The sequence below is a fragment of the Salvelinus sp. IW2-2015 genome, unplaced genomic scaffold (genome assembly GCF_002910315.2).
Source record: "Salvelinus sp. IW2-2015 unplaced genomic scaffold, ASM291031v2 Un_scaffold2734, whole genome shotgun sequence".
Taxonomy (NCBI): domain Eukaryota; kingdom Metazoa; phylum Chordata; class Actinopteri; order Salmoniformes; family Salmonidae; genus Salvelinus; species Salvelinus sp. IW2-2015.
In genome coordinates, this window is record NW_019944038.1 from 61,007 (window position 1) to 76,145 (window position 15,139).

Consider the following 15,139-nt stretch of genomic DNA (forward strand, 5'->3'; position numbering starts at 1 on the left):
ACAGATGACGTAGAGGGGGACCCACAGACACATACAATGGACGTAGAGGGGGAACACAGACACACAAGATGGACTAGAGGGGGACCACAAGACATCACATACAGAGACGTGAGGAGGAACCACAGACACACAATACAGATGGTGACGTAGAGGGGGACCACAGGGACACCTACAGATGGCGTAGAGGGGGACCCAGACACATACAGATGGACGTTAGAGGGGACACAGACACATACAGATGAGAGTAGAGGTGGACCAGCATAGATGCAGGGGCACCATACAGATGGATTGTAGAGGGGACCAACAGACACAATACAGATGGATGTAGAGGGGGACCACAGACACACAATACGATGGACCGTAAGAGTGGAGGAATACACACAATTTGGCATAGATGGGTAGTGGTTTTCCACAATCTAATACAGTGTTCGATTGGGTTCCACGTTAATGCAACGTTGCACGATGATCAACAATACCGCAGCTTGGGTGACGAAAATCATTGGATTTATAGTTCATTTTGCTGTTGTTTGACTTTCATTTAAAAAAAAAATAATTATTATTAGTTATTATTTCCAGGTCTGTTGTGGAGACCTGTTTACTGCTGTCTCTCTCCTAAAGCTACGATGCCGTGACGTTTCAACAACATCCCAGAAACTGGAAGAGGCCAATGACCAGATTCATGAAGGATTCTTCAGCCCCAACAACCAGAGCTCTTCAATAGACGTCACCCAAATGCTCTCAACCACGCCGTAAGGTAACAGTCACTTCACTGTCTCTGCTGCGTTTGTGTCGGGTGGTCTGGCATTGACTGTCTTCGCTTCAGCTTCAAGGTGTTGCAGAACTACGAGGGCTACTAAAAGTTGCCAGGAGAAAGTCAGCCAACTATATCAGGTAATCTACATTATCCCCATGTACTCTAGTAATAACGCTATAATCAGGTAATAATCATTATCCCTCATGTACCTTAGTTAAAACGACCTTATCAGTTAATCATGCATTATGAACTTCCCAAAGGCAGTTTGGAACTCGGTTAGTGAGGTTGCGAATACCGAGGACCAGATATTTTTATGCGCTTCAGCACTCGCCGGTCCATCTGTGAGATTGGCGGTTACCACTTCGCGGACTGAACCGATTGTTGCTCCCTAGACGTTTTCCACTTCACAATACCAGACTTAGTTGACCGTAGGGCGCTCTAGCCAGGGCGGAATTTGTGACGAACTGACTTGTGGAAAGTGTGGCATCCTAATGGACTGTGCCACGTTGAAGTCACTGAGCTCTTCAGTACGGGCCATTCTACTGCAATTTGTTTGGACTTATGGAGATTGCATGGCTGTGTGCTCGTGTTATAACACCTGTCAGCAACGGGTGTGGCTGGAAATCACCAAATCCACTAATTTGAGGGGTCCCCACATACTTTTGTGTACTATAACAAGTGCATTCGGATTTTCAGGACCCCTTGACTTTATCCACATTTTGTTACGTTTACAGCTTATTCAATAAAATTTATTACGTTTTTCCTCATCAATCCTACACACTAACCCATAATGACATCACAATAACCCATATGACATACAATAACCCATATATGACATTTACAATAACCATTAATGACAAAGCAAAACTGGTTTCTATCAAAAACATTGAAACCTAAAAATATAAAATTTTCTAAGTATTCGCACCTTCACTCAGGTACCTTTGTTGAAGCATTTGGCCCCAGTGATAAGCCTCGAGTCCTTTGGTATGACGATACCAAGCTTGGCACATACCTGTATTTTGGGGAGTTTCTCCCAGTTCCTTCTCTGCGATCCTCTCAAGCTCTTGTAAGGTTGGATGGGGAGCGTCGCGCACATAGCTATTTTCAGGTACTGTTTTTCAATTCAAGGATCTCTCTGTTACTTGCTCTGTTATCTTCCCATCGGATTCAACTAGAACTCCCAGTCCTGCCACTGAAAAACATCCCACAGCACTGCTGCTGCCACCACCATGCTTCACCGTAGGGATTGGTGCCCGGTTCCTCCAGACGTGATGCTTGGCAATTAGGCCAAGAGTTCATCTTGGTTCATCAGATGGGAATCTGTGTTCTCATGTCTGAGATCCTTTTTAGGGTGCCTTTTGGCAAAGCGGGCTGTATGTGCCTTTACAAGGAGTGGCTTCCTCTGGCTACAACTACCAATTTAAGGCTCTGATTGGTGCAGGTGCTGCGAGAGATGTGGAGTGTCCTTCTGGAGGTTCTCCATTCTCAATAGAGGATTCTCTGAGAGCTCTGTCAGAGGACCATCGGGTTCTTGGTCACCTCCCTGACCAAGGCCCTTGGTTTGAGTTTATTTTTATTTTTTACAGGACATGACATTTATGCAACGTTTTCAGTAAAAGTGGCCAGGTTTAGCCCAGCCAGCCTTAATTTCAAAGCAATCCTGGGCAAGTTTATCTCCTCCCGATTTGCTCAGTTTGGGTAGGCGGCCAGCTAGGAAGAGTTTGTGGTTACAAACCGTCTTCCTTTTAAGAATGATGGAGCCACTGTGTTCTTGGGGACCTTTCAATGCTGGAGACACTTTTAGTATCCTTCCCCAGGACTGTGCTCGACACACCTGTCCGGAGCTCTAACGGACAATTTCCTTCGACCTCATGGCTGGTTTTTTGCTCTGACTGCACTGTTCAACTGTGGGACCTTTATATAGGAAGGTGTGTGCCTCTTCCAAATCTGTCCAATAATTGAATTTACCACAGGTGGACTATCAACAATCAAGTTGTAGAAACATCTCAAGGATGATCATGGAAACAGGATGCAACTAGTGTTCAATTTCGAGTCTCATAGCAAAGGGTCTGAGAACTTTATGAAATAAGGTAATTTTGTTTATAATGGTTCTAAAAATCTGTTTTCGCTTTGTCAATTTATGGTGGTATTGTGTGGTAGATATGAGGGAAATTGTTTTATTCAATCTTTTTGAGTAGGGCTGGTAACGTAACAAAAGATGGGATACTGAATACTTTTCCGAATGCACTGTGAGTGTATGTCGTTGTCCTTGGCTAACCTTTGGATGATGGTTGCTATGCTACCTTGGAGAGATCGTCGTCTTGACTGGATCGTTGTGCTAACCTTGGAGATGTCCGTATGTCTGGCTACCTTGGAGATGTCGTTGATCTTGCTACCTGGAGAATGTTCGTTGTCTTGCTACCTTGGAGAATGTCGTTGTCTTGGCTACCTTTGAGATTGTCGTCGTCTTGGCTACCTTGGAGATGTCGTATGTCCTTGGCTCTTGGAGCTTTGCTATGGAAGATGTCGTTGTTTGGCTACTTGGAGATTGTCGTTGTTTAGCTACCTTAACGTGAATGCACTTACTTTCAGTGACCAATGTGTAAAGTACATTTACTTATATATTACTTATGATAAATAATATATAAATGATAATTTTGTATTATTTAATGATGACATACCAGTATTCGCATATATTATTCATGATGTTTTTTCTTAGATACTAAGGAATGGAGCGCAGATGGCGATCAGAATAATCGCTTCCTCCGGAAAGTTCTCTAGCGACCCACCATCGCCGAGTAACCACGGAGGTGTGGGGGGTGGAGCCTACTGATCTGAAGATCCGCCCCCAACGAGCCCGCAAGTCCCTTGGCGGAAGACCGCCAGGCGGTGCTGACTGGAGAAGTGGGCTGCTTGGTGTGGTGTAGGGTGAAATTGCCCCTAGACCCTGATCCTTGAGGCAGTTTTTGTAATTGTTGAAGGGGAAGTGGATTCTAATCTGTATCTTAGGGAAACGTCACCCAGAAGCGTCTCGTTGTTCTTTTAAAGGGAACAATCTGGGATCGGACAACAACAAGCAGTCACCACGCCACTTTTGGTAAAACACTGAGGGGATAGCCACTCCTAATGTAATAAACGGGTCTATTGGAGGGCAAAGTCCATCTGTTGAGATTGAAATGTTTTTAACCATGTTTTGATAAATTAGTCAAATCCAGATTGCACCCTTTGCTCATAATGAGCTCTGTTTGTAAAGCACTAACTGATGCAAAAATAACAGTCTGCTACTACCTTCAGAATCTAACAAACAACAGTCGCCACATACTTCAGGAATCTACAAACACGTCTGCACACATAACCTTCAGAATCTACCAAACAACAGTCTGCCACATACCTTCAGATCTACAAACCACAGTCTGCCACATACCTTAAGAATTGCTACAAACAACAGTCTGTCACATACCTGTCAAATCTACAACAACATCTGTCACAATACCTCAGATCTAAAACAACAGTCTGTCAAATACCTTTCAGAATCTAAAACAAAACAAGTCTGTCAACTATACCTTCAAAGATCTACAAATACAGTCTGCCACATTACCTTCAGAATTACAAAATCAGTTCTGCCCAATACTTCAGAATCTACAACAACAGTCTGTCACATACCTTCAGAATCTACATAAATAACAGTCTGCCACAATACCTTCAGAATCTAACAAACAACAGTCTCCACCATACCATCAGAATCTACAAACAAAATTATCTATTTTCCCCCAGCATTTTGAATCCACCTTCCACCTAAATACAAGGTCAAATGGTAGCCTGTCAACTATATAGTGCACTACTGTTGACCAGACTGCTATTGCTTGGTCAAAATAGTGCACTGTAAAGTGAACAGGGGGTGCCATGTCATCTACCAGTAAGTGGTCCATTTCGTAACAGAACTGTCTCATACTATAGCTATAGGGTTGAATATGTTCCATAGTTATTATGACCCTTGTTTTTCCAATGTTCTGTTGTTACATCAAAATAAATATATTCATGTCTGATCTGTTGTTTCAAGCTTTTAATTGTAATTCATACAGTCACTGACAACTATGAGAGACTAGTGCAATACACAAACTGACACATGGACACGGCCCTTGTTGAAAGTTTTGAGTGAGGAACAGAAGATCTCACAAGACCATGAACAGCAATGCTGGATGTGTAAATGTTTCCGTTCTGTTTTTTTTTTTTTTACAGTGGCAGCTCTTTCTCCTAACAAAATGTCGCCGACTCACCGGACTATCGGTCTATCAATGTTCTTCTTGCTTTGTAGAAACCGCTTGCGGAGAAAAAGCACATGAAACCCAAATCATTTTCAAGACAGTGAATATCCCTTATTCTGACTTGACCCCGTCCTTTTTTAATCTCATATAAACAACCTGTGTGAGACCCAAATGGTGTCTTGTATAGTGCCACTACTTTGGGACCTGGGTCCATAGGGCTCCTTGTTAAAGTAGTGCACTATACACTGAGTGTCACAAAACATTTAGAAACACCTTCCTAATATTGAGATCCCCCTTTTTGTCCTCAGAACAGCTCAAATTTGTCGGGGGCATGGACTCTACAAGGTGTCTCAAGTGTTCCACAAGGGATGCTGGTCCATGTTGACTCCAATGCTTCCCACAGTTGTGTCCAGTTGGCTGGATGTCCTTTGGGTGATGGACCATTTCTGTGATGCTGGGTTTCCTGTGTGTATCGTTGCAGTTCTTGAATACACACAGGAAACCCAGCAGCGTTGCAGTTCTTGACAAATCGAAGCCGGTGTGGCTGGCACCTACTAACAGACCCCGTTCAAAGGCATTACAGTAAATATTTTGTCTTGGCCATTCACCCTCTGAATGACACACATATACACAATCCATGTCTCAAGGCTTAAAATCCTTCTTTAACCTGCCGCCTCCCTTTCATCTACACTGATTTGAAGTGGATTTAACAAGTGACATCAATAAGGGATCATAGCTTTCACCTGGATTACCTGGTCAGTCTATGTCATGGAAAGAGCAGGTGTTCTTAATGTTTTGTCACTCAGTGACTAGGGGCCATTTTGGACGCAGGCAGCCATTTTGGTATTGTATTTTGTACTTTAACTTTGGATCAACACAAGTTGTGTCCATTTATTGGCAAAGATTAATATATAACTTACCCAATCACACTGCCAGGTTGGGTTGATGGAATATATAACTTACCAATCACACTGCCTGGTTGAGTGATGATATATAACTCCCAATCACACTGGCAGGTGAGTGTGGATATAAACTTACCAAACACTGGCCAGGTTGAGTGATGGATATATAACTTACCCAATCACACTGGCCAGGTTGGAGTGATGATATATAACTTACCCAACACACTGGCCAGGTTGGAGTGATGGATATATAACTTACCCAATCACCTGGCCAGGTTGGAGTGATGGATATATAACTTACCCAACACACTGGCCAGGTTGGAGTGATGATATATAACTTACCCAACCACACTGGCCAGGTTGGAGTGATGGATATATAACTTACCAACCCACATGGCCAGGTTGGAGTGATGGATATATAACTTACCCAATCACACTGGCCAGGTTGGAGTGATGATATATAACTTACCCAACACAACTGGCCAGGTTGGAGTGATGGGATATATAACTACCCAAACATGCCAGGTTGGAGTGATGGATATATAACTTACCCAACACACTGGCCAGGTTGGAGTGATGGATATATAACTTACCAATCACACTGGCCAGGTTGGAGTGATGGATATATAACTTACCCAACACACTGGCCAGGTTGGAGTGATGGATATATAACTTACCCACACACTGGCCAGGTTGGAGTGATGGATATATAACTTACCCAACCACACTGGCCAGGTTGGAGTGATGTATATAACTTACCCAACCACACTGGCCAGGTTGGAGTGATGATATATAACTTACCCAACACACACTGGCCAGGTTGAGTGATGGATATATAACTTACCCAATCACACTGCAGGTTGGAGTGATGGATATATAACTTACCCAATCACACTGGCCAGGTTGGAGTGATGGATATATAACTTACCCTACCACTGGCCAGGTTGGAGTGATGGATATATAACTTACCCAATCACACTGGCCAGGTTGGATGATGGATATATAACTTACCCAACACACTGGCCAGTTGGAGTGATGGATATAACACTTACCCAATCACACTGGCCAGGTTGGAGTGATGGATATATAACTACCCAAATCACACTGGCCAGGTTGGGATCAAATAGATATAGTTGTGTGAGTTCCCAAGGATTCACTGAGGATACCAGTGCGCACCTGGTCTCTGCATACCGTTGTCTAGGGGCTTGAAGTGCAATCTGGTACAGCTGGGAAGACACACACACACACACATATACACACATATACATACATTCTAGCTCATTCTACTATGTATAGTAACAGTGCACACATCATGTATGGGTTGGATTAAACAACTTCTCTAAATCACTAAATGTCTTTAATTTCTACAAGATCAGTATGTTACGTACCTTCTGGCCCATGTCAAAGGAACACATTGTCATCCTCAGCGTGTAGGAAAAGGACACGATGGTCAAGGTCTTTAAACGCATAAGCAAACACAATAAAAAACGTCAGTAGGTTTAGCTACATACGAGATAGAGATACTACAGTAGGAGTTAGTCTAGCTACAGTAGAGATAGAGGATTCCAGCTACAGACGAGATAGGAAGCTAGCTACAGTACGAGATTACAGATTCTAGCTACAGTACGAGATTAAGGAGCTAGCTACAGTACGAGATTAGAGGAGTAGCTACAGTACGAGATTAGAGTACTAACAGTACGAATTAGAATCAGTACAGTACTGGATTAGAGGATAGCTACAGTATGAGCAGCTACAGTACGATTAAACGTACGTACAGTTAGGAGTCCAGCAAGTACGAGATTACAGGTTCTAGCTACAGTACGAGATTAAGGATCTAGCTCAGTACGAGATTAGAGGTAGCTACAGTACAATTAGAGGAACTACAGTACGAGATTAGAGATTTAGCTACAGTACGAGTTAGAGTTCTAGCTACAGTACGAGATTAGAGGATTCTAGCTACAGTATGAGATTAGGACTAGTAGTCAATTAAGATACTACAGTACGAGATTAGGGATTCCAGCTACAGTACGAGATTAGAGGAAGTTCAGCTACAGTACGAGATTAGAGTAAGTTCTAGCTACAGTACGAGATTAGAGGTCTAGCTACAGTACGAATTAGAGGATTCTAGCTACAGTACGAGATTAGAGGATTCCAGCTACGTAGGCCATTCCAAATGGCACCCTATTGCCTATAAAGACAAAGGATCTGATCGTGACTACAGGTACGGAGGGCCGAGACGCCCCCATTCACATCGACGGGCTGTAGTGGAGCGGGTCGAGAGTTTCAAGTTCCTCTTGTGTCCAATCACTAAGGATCTATCATGGTCCACACACATCAACACAGTCGGAAGAGGGCATGACAACGCCTTTCCCATTCTGGAGGTAAGATCAAAAAGACTCAATTCACTTCTGACCGCAAGGCGATCACTAGGGTAGTGTGTACAGCCAGTACTCACTGGGGCCGAAATCCCTGGACATCTGTACCAGCGCTGTTAGAGGACTTGCCTAGTTAAATAAAATAATAAATAAAAAGAGGTAGGCCCTAAAATGTCAGACTCCAGCCAACCAAGTCCAGACTGTTCCTCTCTGTACAACCCAACGTCTCCATGTCACAGTTCTCCTCGCTGCTTCTCTGTACAACCACTGTTACTACGTTACACCCGCACTGTCTCCTAAACACCGCACTGCTCTCTGTACACCCTCACTGGCTCTCTGTACCACCCACGTCTCTTGTACACCCTCACTGCTCTTTACACCCCAACTAGACTTGTACACCCTCATCTGTCTCTATGACACTATGTCTCATTCTGGTACACTCACTGTCTCTCCTCTGACCCCCCTGCTCTCTGTACACCCACTGGACACTTCTGTACACACCACTGTTCTCTCTGTACACCCTCACTGGTCTCTCTTACCCTACGTCCTCTATGTACACCCACTGCTTGTACACCTCACTGTCTCTTGTACACCCACTGCTCATCACTCACTGCTCTCGTACACCTGGCTCACACACTCACTGTCTTCTGTACACCCTCACTGGCTCTCTGTACACCCACTGACTCTACCCACACCCTCACTGTTCACTCTAATGTACACCACTGCTCTAACCCACACACACTCACACACTACACACACCCAACACACACACACAACACAACACACACACAAACACACACATGCATATTGACGCCAAGTAGACGCTTTCACTCTTCCCATAAGCTGCTACTGTTTAATTATCTATCCTGATTGCCTAGTCACGTTTACCCCTACCACATGTACATACTGTATTACCTCAACTACCTGGTACCCCTGCACATTGACTCGTCCTGGTATTCCTTGTATATAGCCATTGCTATACCCTGGTACCCCTGCACATTGACTCGTACTGGTACTCCTTGTAATAGCCATGCATTACCTGGGTACCCCTGCACATTGACTCAGTACTGGTACTCCTTGTATATAGCCATGGCTATTACTCGTAACCCCTGCAAATGACTCGTACTGGTACTCCTTGTATATAGCCATGCTATTACTCCGGTACCCCTGCACAATGACTCGGTATCTGGTATTTCCTTGTATATAGCCATGCTATTACCCTGGTACCCTGCACAATGACTCGTACTGTACTCTTGTATATAGCCATGCAACCGGTACCCTGCACATACTCAGTACGTATCCTTGTATATAGCCGTGCTATACCCGTACCCTGCAATTGACTCGGTACTGGTACTCCGTGTCGATAGTAACCAAAACAATAATGAGGCTATTCCATTTTTATTTTTTAAAACTTTGCATGTTGGTTAAGGGCTCCTAAGTATTTCATGTAAGGTTGTATTGGCGCATGTGACCAATAACATTTGATTTTATATAGTGCAGTGCACTACCTCTGACCAAAGCCTATAGGTCAAAATGTGTGGCACTAACAGTAGTGCACTATGGACACAGCCCTCCTCAACCTATGTTGTTATGGTAACACGGCAGTCCTTCTTTGGGGCAAACCGTACTTGACAGTTTACATCGTTAGCAAACACGCATGTTGTTGCTTTGGTAACACAGGGCAGTACTTACTTTTCATGTTAGCAACACCATGTTGTTGCTTGGTACACAGCGTAGTACTTACTTTCATCGTTTAGCAACCACCAAGTTGTTGGCATTTGTAACACAGGGGGGGGGGCAGTTAAAACCTTAACTTTTTTTTTTCCTATCGTTTAAAGCCCCCAAACACCATGTATGTTGCTTTGGTAACACAGGCAGTACTTACTTTTATCGTTAGCGAACACCCAATGTTGTTGCCTTTGGTAACAACAGGCATGTACTTACTTTTCATCGTTAGCAAACACCATGTTGTTGCTTTGGTAACACAGGCAGTACTTACTTTTCATCGTTAGCGAACACCATGTTGTTGCTTTGCATGACGTGATGAAGAACGCTCTCAAAACCTGGAAGACACTGATACATCTGAATAGAGAAGGGAACAACAAAATCAGTTCAGAAATGTTTTGAGCTTAACTAGTCCTAGAGAAGAGCAATATGGGTCAAATATACAGGAAGGAGATGGAGGGATTGCTGAATCATTCTTGTGAAACGGGGAAATTAAGCCATCTCTGGGTTTCATAGTGCAATAACACACTGTTACACAAGGCCGCAGGCAGGCAGATAGGCAGACGGACAAGAGTGAGAGAGACACCTCACCATGCTGAGGGGATGGCTGGCGACTTCCTCCTCCATATTGGTGTACGGAGCCTCCAGGATCACACCATCAACAGCATAGCTTGGCTCCAGATCTGCTTGTGTTACGTCCCTCAGATCACGTGCTCTTTCTCTTGGTTACATGTTTGTCTTGACATGTTTTGTCATGTTTTCTCATGACATGTTTCCATGTTTGTCTTGACATGTTTGTCATGTTTCTCATGACATGTTTTCATGTTTGTCTTGACATGTTTCCATGTTTGTCTTGACATGTTTCCATGTTTGCTCTGACATGTTTCATGTTTGTCTTGACATGTTTCCAGGTTTGTCTTGAATGTTTCCATGTTTGTCATGACATGTTTGTCTTGACATGTTTCCATGTTTGTCTTGACATGTTTGTCTTGACATGTTTCCATGTTTGTCTTGACATGTTTCCATGTTTGTCTTGACATGTTTCCAGGTTTGTCTTTGACATGTTTCCATGTTTGTCTGGACATGTTTCCATGTTCGCTTGACAGCAATGGAGTTGTCAAGAGAAAGAGCACGTGATCTGAGGGACGTAACACAAGCAGATCTGGAGCCAAGCTATGCTGTTGATGGTGTGATCCTGGAGGCTCCGTAACACAATATGGAGAGGAAGTCGCCAGCCATCCCTCAGCATGGTGAGGTGTCTCTCTCACTCTTGTCCGTCTGCCTATCTGCTGCCTGCGGCCTTGTGTAACAGTGTGTTATTGCACTATGAAACCCAGAGATGGCTTAATTTCCCGTTTCACAAGAATGATTCAGCAATCCCTCCATCTCCTTCCTGTATATTTGACCCATATTGCTCTTCTCTAGGACTAGTTAAGCTCAAAACATTTCTGAACTGATTTTGTTGTTCCCTTCTCTATTCAGATGTATCAGTGTCTTCCAGGTTTTGAGAGCGTTCTTCATCACGTCATGCAAAGCAACAACATGGTGTTCGCTAACGATGAAAAGTAAGTACTGCCTGTGTTACCAAAGCAACAACATGGTGTTCGCTAACGATGAAAAGTAAGTACTGCCTGTGTTTACCAAAGCAACAACATGGTGTTCGCTAACGATGAAAAGTAGTACTGCCTGTGTTACAAACAACATAGGTTGAGGAGGGCTGTGTCCATAGTGCACTATGTATAGTGCCACACATTTTGACCTATAGGGCTCTGGTCAAGAGGTAGTGCACTGCACTATATAATCAAATGTTATTGGTCACATGCGCCAAATACAACCTTACAGTGAAATACTTAGGAGCCCTTAACCAACAATGCAGAGTTAAAAGTAAGAAAAATATTTGATAAATAAAAAAGGAAATAGTAACACAAGAACAATAATGAGGCTTATCTACAAGGAGTACCAGTATGAGTCAATGTGCAGGGGTACCAGGTAATAGCATGGCTATATACAAGGAGTACCAGTACTGAGTCAATGTGCAGGGTACCAGGTAATAGCATGGCTATATACAAGGAGTACCAGTACTGAGTCATGTGCAGGGGTACCAGGTAATAGCATGGCTATATACAAGGAGTACCAGTACTGAGTCAATGTGCAGGGGTACCAAGTAATAGCATGGCTATCTACAAGGAGTACCAGTACTGAGTCATTGTGCAGGGGTACCAGGTGATAGCATGGTTATATACAAGGAGTACCAGTACTGAGTCAATGTGCAGGGGTACCAGGTAGTTGAGGTAATACAGTTGTACATGTGGGTAGGGGTAAACGTGACTAGGCAATCAGGATAGATAATAAAACAGAGTAGCAGCTTATGGGAAGAGTGAAAGCGTCTACTCTGGCGTCAATATGCATGTGTGTGTTAGTGTATGTAGTGTGTGTGTGTGTGTGTGTGTGTGTGTGTGTGTGTGTGTGTGTGTGTGTGTGTGTGTGTGTGTTGTGTGTTGTTCAGTGTAGTATGTGTGGTCAGTGTAGTATGTGTGAGTGTGTGGGTAGAGTCCAGTGGGTGTACATAGAGCCAGTGAGTGTGTACATGAGCCAGTGAGTGTGTACATAGAGCCAGTGAGTGTGTACATAGAGCCAGTGGGTGTACATAGAGACAGTGGGTGTACAGAGAGCCAGTGAGGGTGTACAGAGAGTCCAGTGCAAAAAAATATGAAAATAAATAATAAAGTAATAGTCCAGGTAGCCATTTGGAGGCTCCTGAGTTGCGCCGCGGTCAAAAGCACTGCATCTCAGTGTTAGAGGCGTCACTACAGGCCCCAGTTCGATCCCGGGCTGTATCACAACCGGCCGTCCCATAGGGTGGCGCACAATAGGCCCAGTGTCGTCTGGTTAGGGGAGGGTTTGGCCGTGGTAGGCCGTCATTGTAAATAAGGATTTGTTCTTAACACTGGCCTGGTTAAATAAAAATAAAGATGAACTGTTCATCAGGCTTGGGGGTAGAAGCTGTTCAGGTGCCTTTGGTCCCAGACTTCAGGTGCTTTTGGTCCAGGCTCCGGTACCTTTTGCATGCGGTAGCAGATAGAACAGTCTGTGACTTGGGTGGCTGGAGTCTGACAGTTTTTTAGGGCCTACCTCTTTTTATTTATTATTTTATTTAACTAGGCAAGTCCTCTACAGCGCCTGGTACAGATGTCCAGGGATTTCGCCCCAGTGACGTACTGGCTGTACACACTATCCTCTGTATCGCCTTGCGGTCGGATGGCGAGCAGCTGCCATACCAAGCGGTGATGCAACGGTCAATGCTTTCAATGTGCAGCCGTAGAACTTTTAGAGGATCTGAGGCTCATGTCGAATCTTTTTTAGCCTCCAGAATGGGAAAAGGCGTTGTCATGCCCTCTTCATGACTGTGTTGATGTGTGTGGACCATGATAGATCCTTAGTGATGTGGACACAGAGGAACTTGAACTCTCGACCGCTCCACTACAGCTCCGTCGATGTGAATGGGGGCGTGCTCGGCCCTCCGTACCCTGTAGTCCACGATCAGATCCTTTGTCTTTATAGGCAATAGGGTGCCATTTGGAATGCAGTGGAATCTCTAATCTCGTACTGTGCTAGAATCCTCTAATCTCGTACTGTAGCTAGAATCTCTATCTCGTACTTGTAGCTAGAATCCTCTAATCTCGTACTGTAGCTAGACTCCTAATCTCGTACTGTAGCTGGAATCCTAATCTCGTACTGTAGCTAGACTCCTAATCTCGTAGTGTAGCTGGAATCCTAATCTCGTACTGTAGCTAGATCCCCTAATCTCGTACTGTAGCTAGACTCCTAATCTCATACTGTAGCTAGAATCCTCTAATCTCGTACTGTAGCTAGACTCCTAATCTCGTACTGTAGCTAGAATCCTCTAATCTCGTACTGTGCTACTCTCTAATCTTGTACTGTAGCTAGAATCCTCTAATCTTGTACTGTAGCTGGAATCCTCTAATCTCGTATTGTAGCTAGACTCCTCTAATCTCGTACTGTAGTTAGAAACTACTACGAGTTGTGTTATTGTGTTTGCTTTATGCAGTTTAAAGACCTTGACCACTCGTGTCCTTTTCCTACACGCTGAGGATGCCAATGTGGTTCCTTTTGACATGGGCCAGAAGGTACGTAACATACTGATCTTTTGTAGAAAATTAAAGACATTTAGTGATTTAGGGAAAGTTGTTCAATCCAACCCATACATTGATGTGTGCACTGTTACTACCATAGTAGAATGAGCTAGAATGTATGTTATGTGTGTATATGTGTGTGTGTGTGTGTGTCTTCCAGCTGTACCAGATTGCACTTCAAGCCCCTGAACAACGGTATGCAGAGGACCAGGTGCGCATGGTATCTACAGTGAATCCTTGGGATACTCACACAACTATATCTATTTGGATCCTAACTGGCCAGTGTGATTGGGTAAGTTATATATCCATCACTCAACCTGGCCAGTGTGATTGGGTAAGTTATATATCATCACTCCAACCTGGCAAGTGTGGTTGGGTAAGTTATATATCCATCACTCAACTGGCAGTGTGATGGGTAAGTTATATATCCATCACTCCAACCTGGCCAGTGTGATTGGGTAAGTTATTATCCATCACTCCAACGCTGGCCAGTGTGATTGGTAAGTTATATACCATCACTCCAACCTGGCCAGTGTGATTGGGTAAGTTATATATCCATCACTCCAACCTGGCCAGTGTGATTGGGTAAGTTATATACCATCACTCCAACCTGGCCAGTGTGGTTGGGTAAGTTATATAACCATCACTCCAACCTGGCAGTGTGGTTGGGTAAGTTATATATCTATCACTCCAACCTGGCCAGTGTGGTTGGGTAAGTTTATATCTATCACTCCAACCTGGCCAGTGTGGTTGGGTAAGTTATATATCTATCACTCCAACCTGGCCAGTGTGTTGGGTAAGTTATATATCTATCACTCCAACCTGGCCAGTGTGGTTGGGTAAGTTATATATCTATCACTCCAACCTGGCCAGTGTGGTTGGGTAAGTTATATATCTATCACTCCAACCTGGCCAGTGTGGTTGGGTAAGTTATATCCATCACTCCAACCTGGCCAGTGTGGTT

General features: G+C 44.0%; 1 protein-coding gene and 1 long non-coding RNA gene across 2 annotated transcripts in view; one reads left to right on the forward strand and one right to left on the reverse strand.

The window, feature by feature from the left end:
- The window catches only part of LOC112074641 (lysophosphatidylserine lipase ABHD12-like), a 30,482-nt gene that overhangs the window by 6,573 nt on the left and 8,770 nt on the right, over window positions 1-15,139 (reverse strand). Inside the window, exons 10-11 of the mRNA XM_070440602.1 lie at window positions 10,613-10,691; window positions 10,296-10,378 (exon numbers count right to left, since the gene is read on the reverse strand). Of these exons, the coding sequence (XP_070296703.1) occupies window positions 10,296-10,378; window positions 10,613-10,691 (162 nt within the window). The remainder of the gene's footprint in view (window positions 1-10,295; window positions 10,379-10,612; window positions 10,692-15,139) is intronic.
- LOC112074642 (uncharacterized) lies at window positions 11,494-14,442 on the forward strand. Its single transcript, XR_011477053.1, has 3 exons — window positions 11,494-11,586; window positions 14,091-14,169; window positions 14,336-14,442. It is a non-coding gene; the product is annotated as an uncharacterized lncRNA (long non-coding RNA).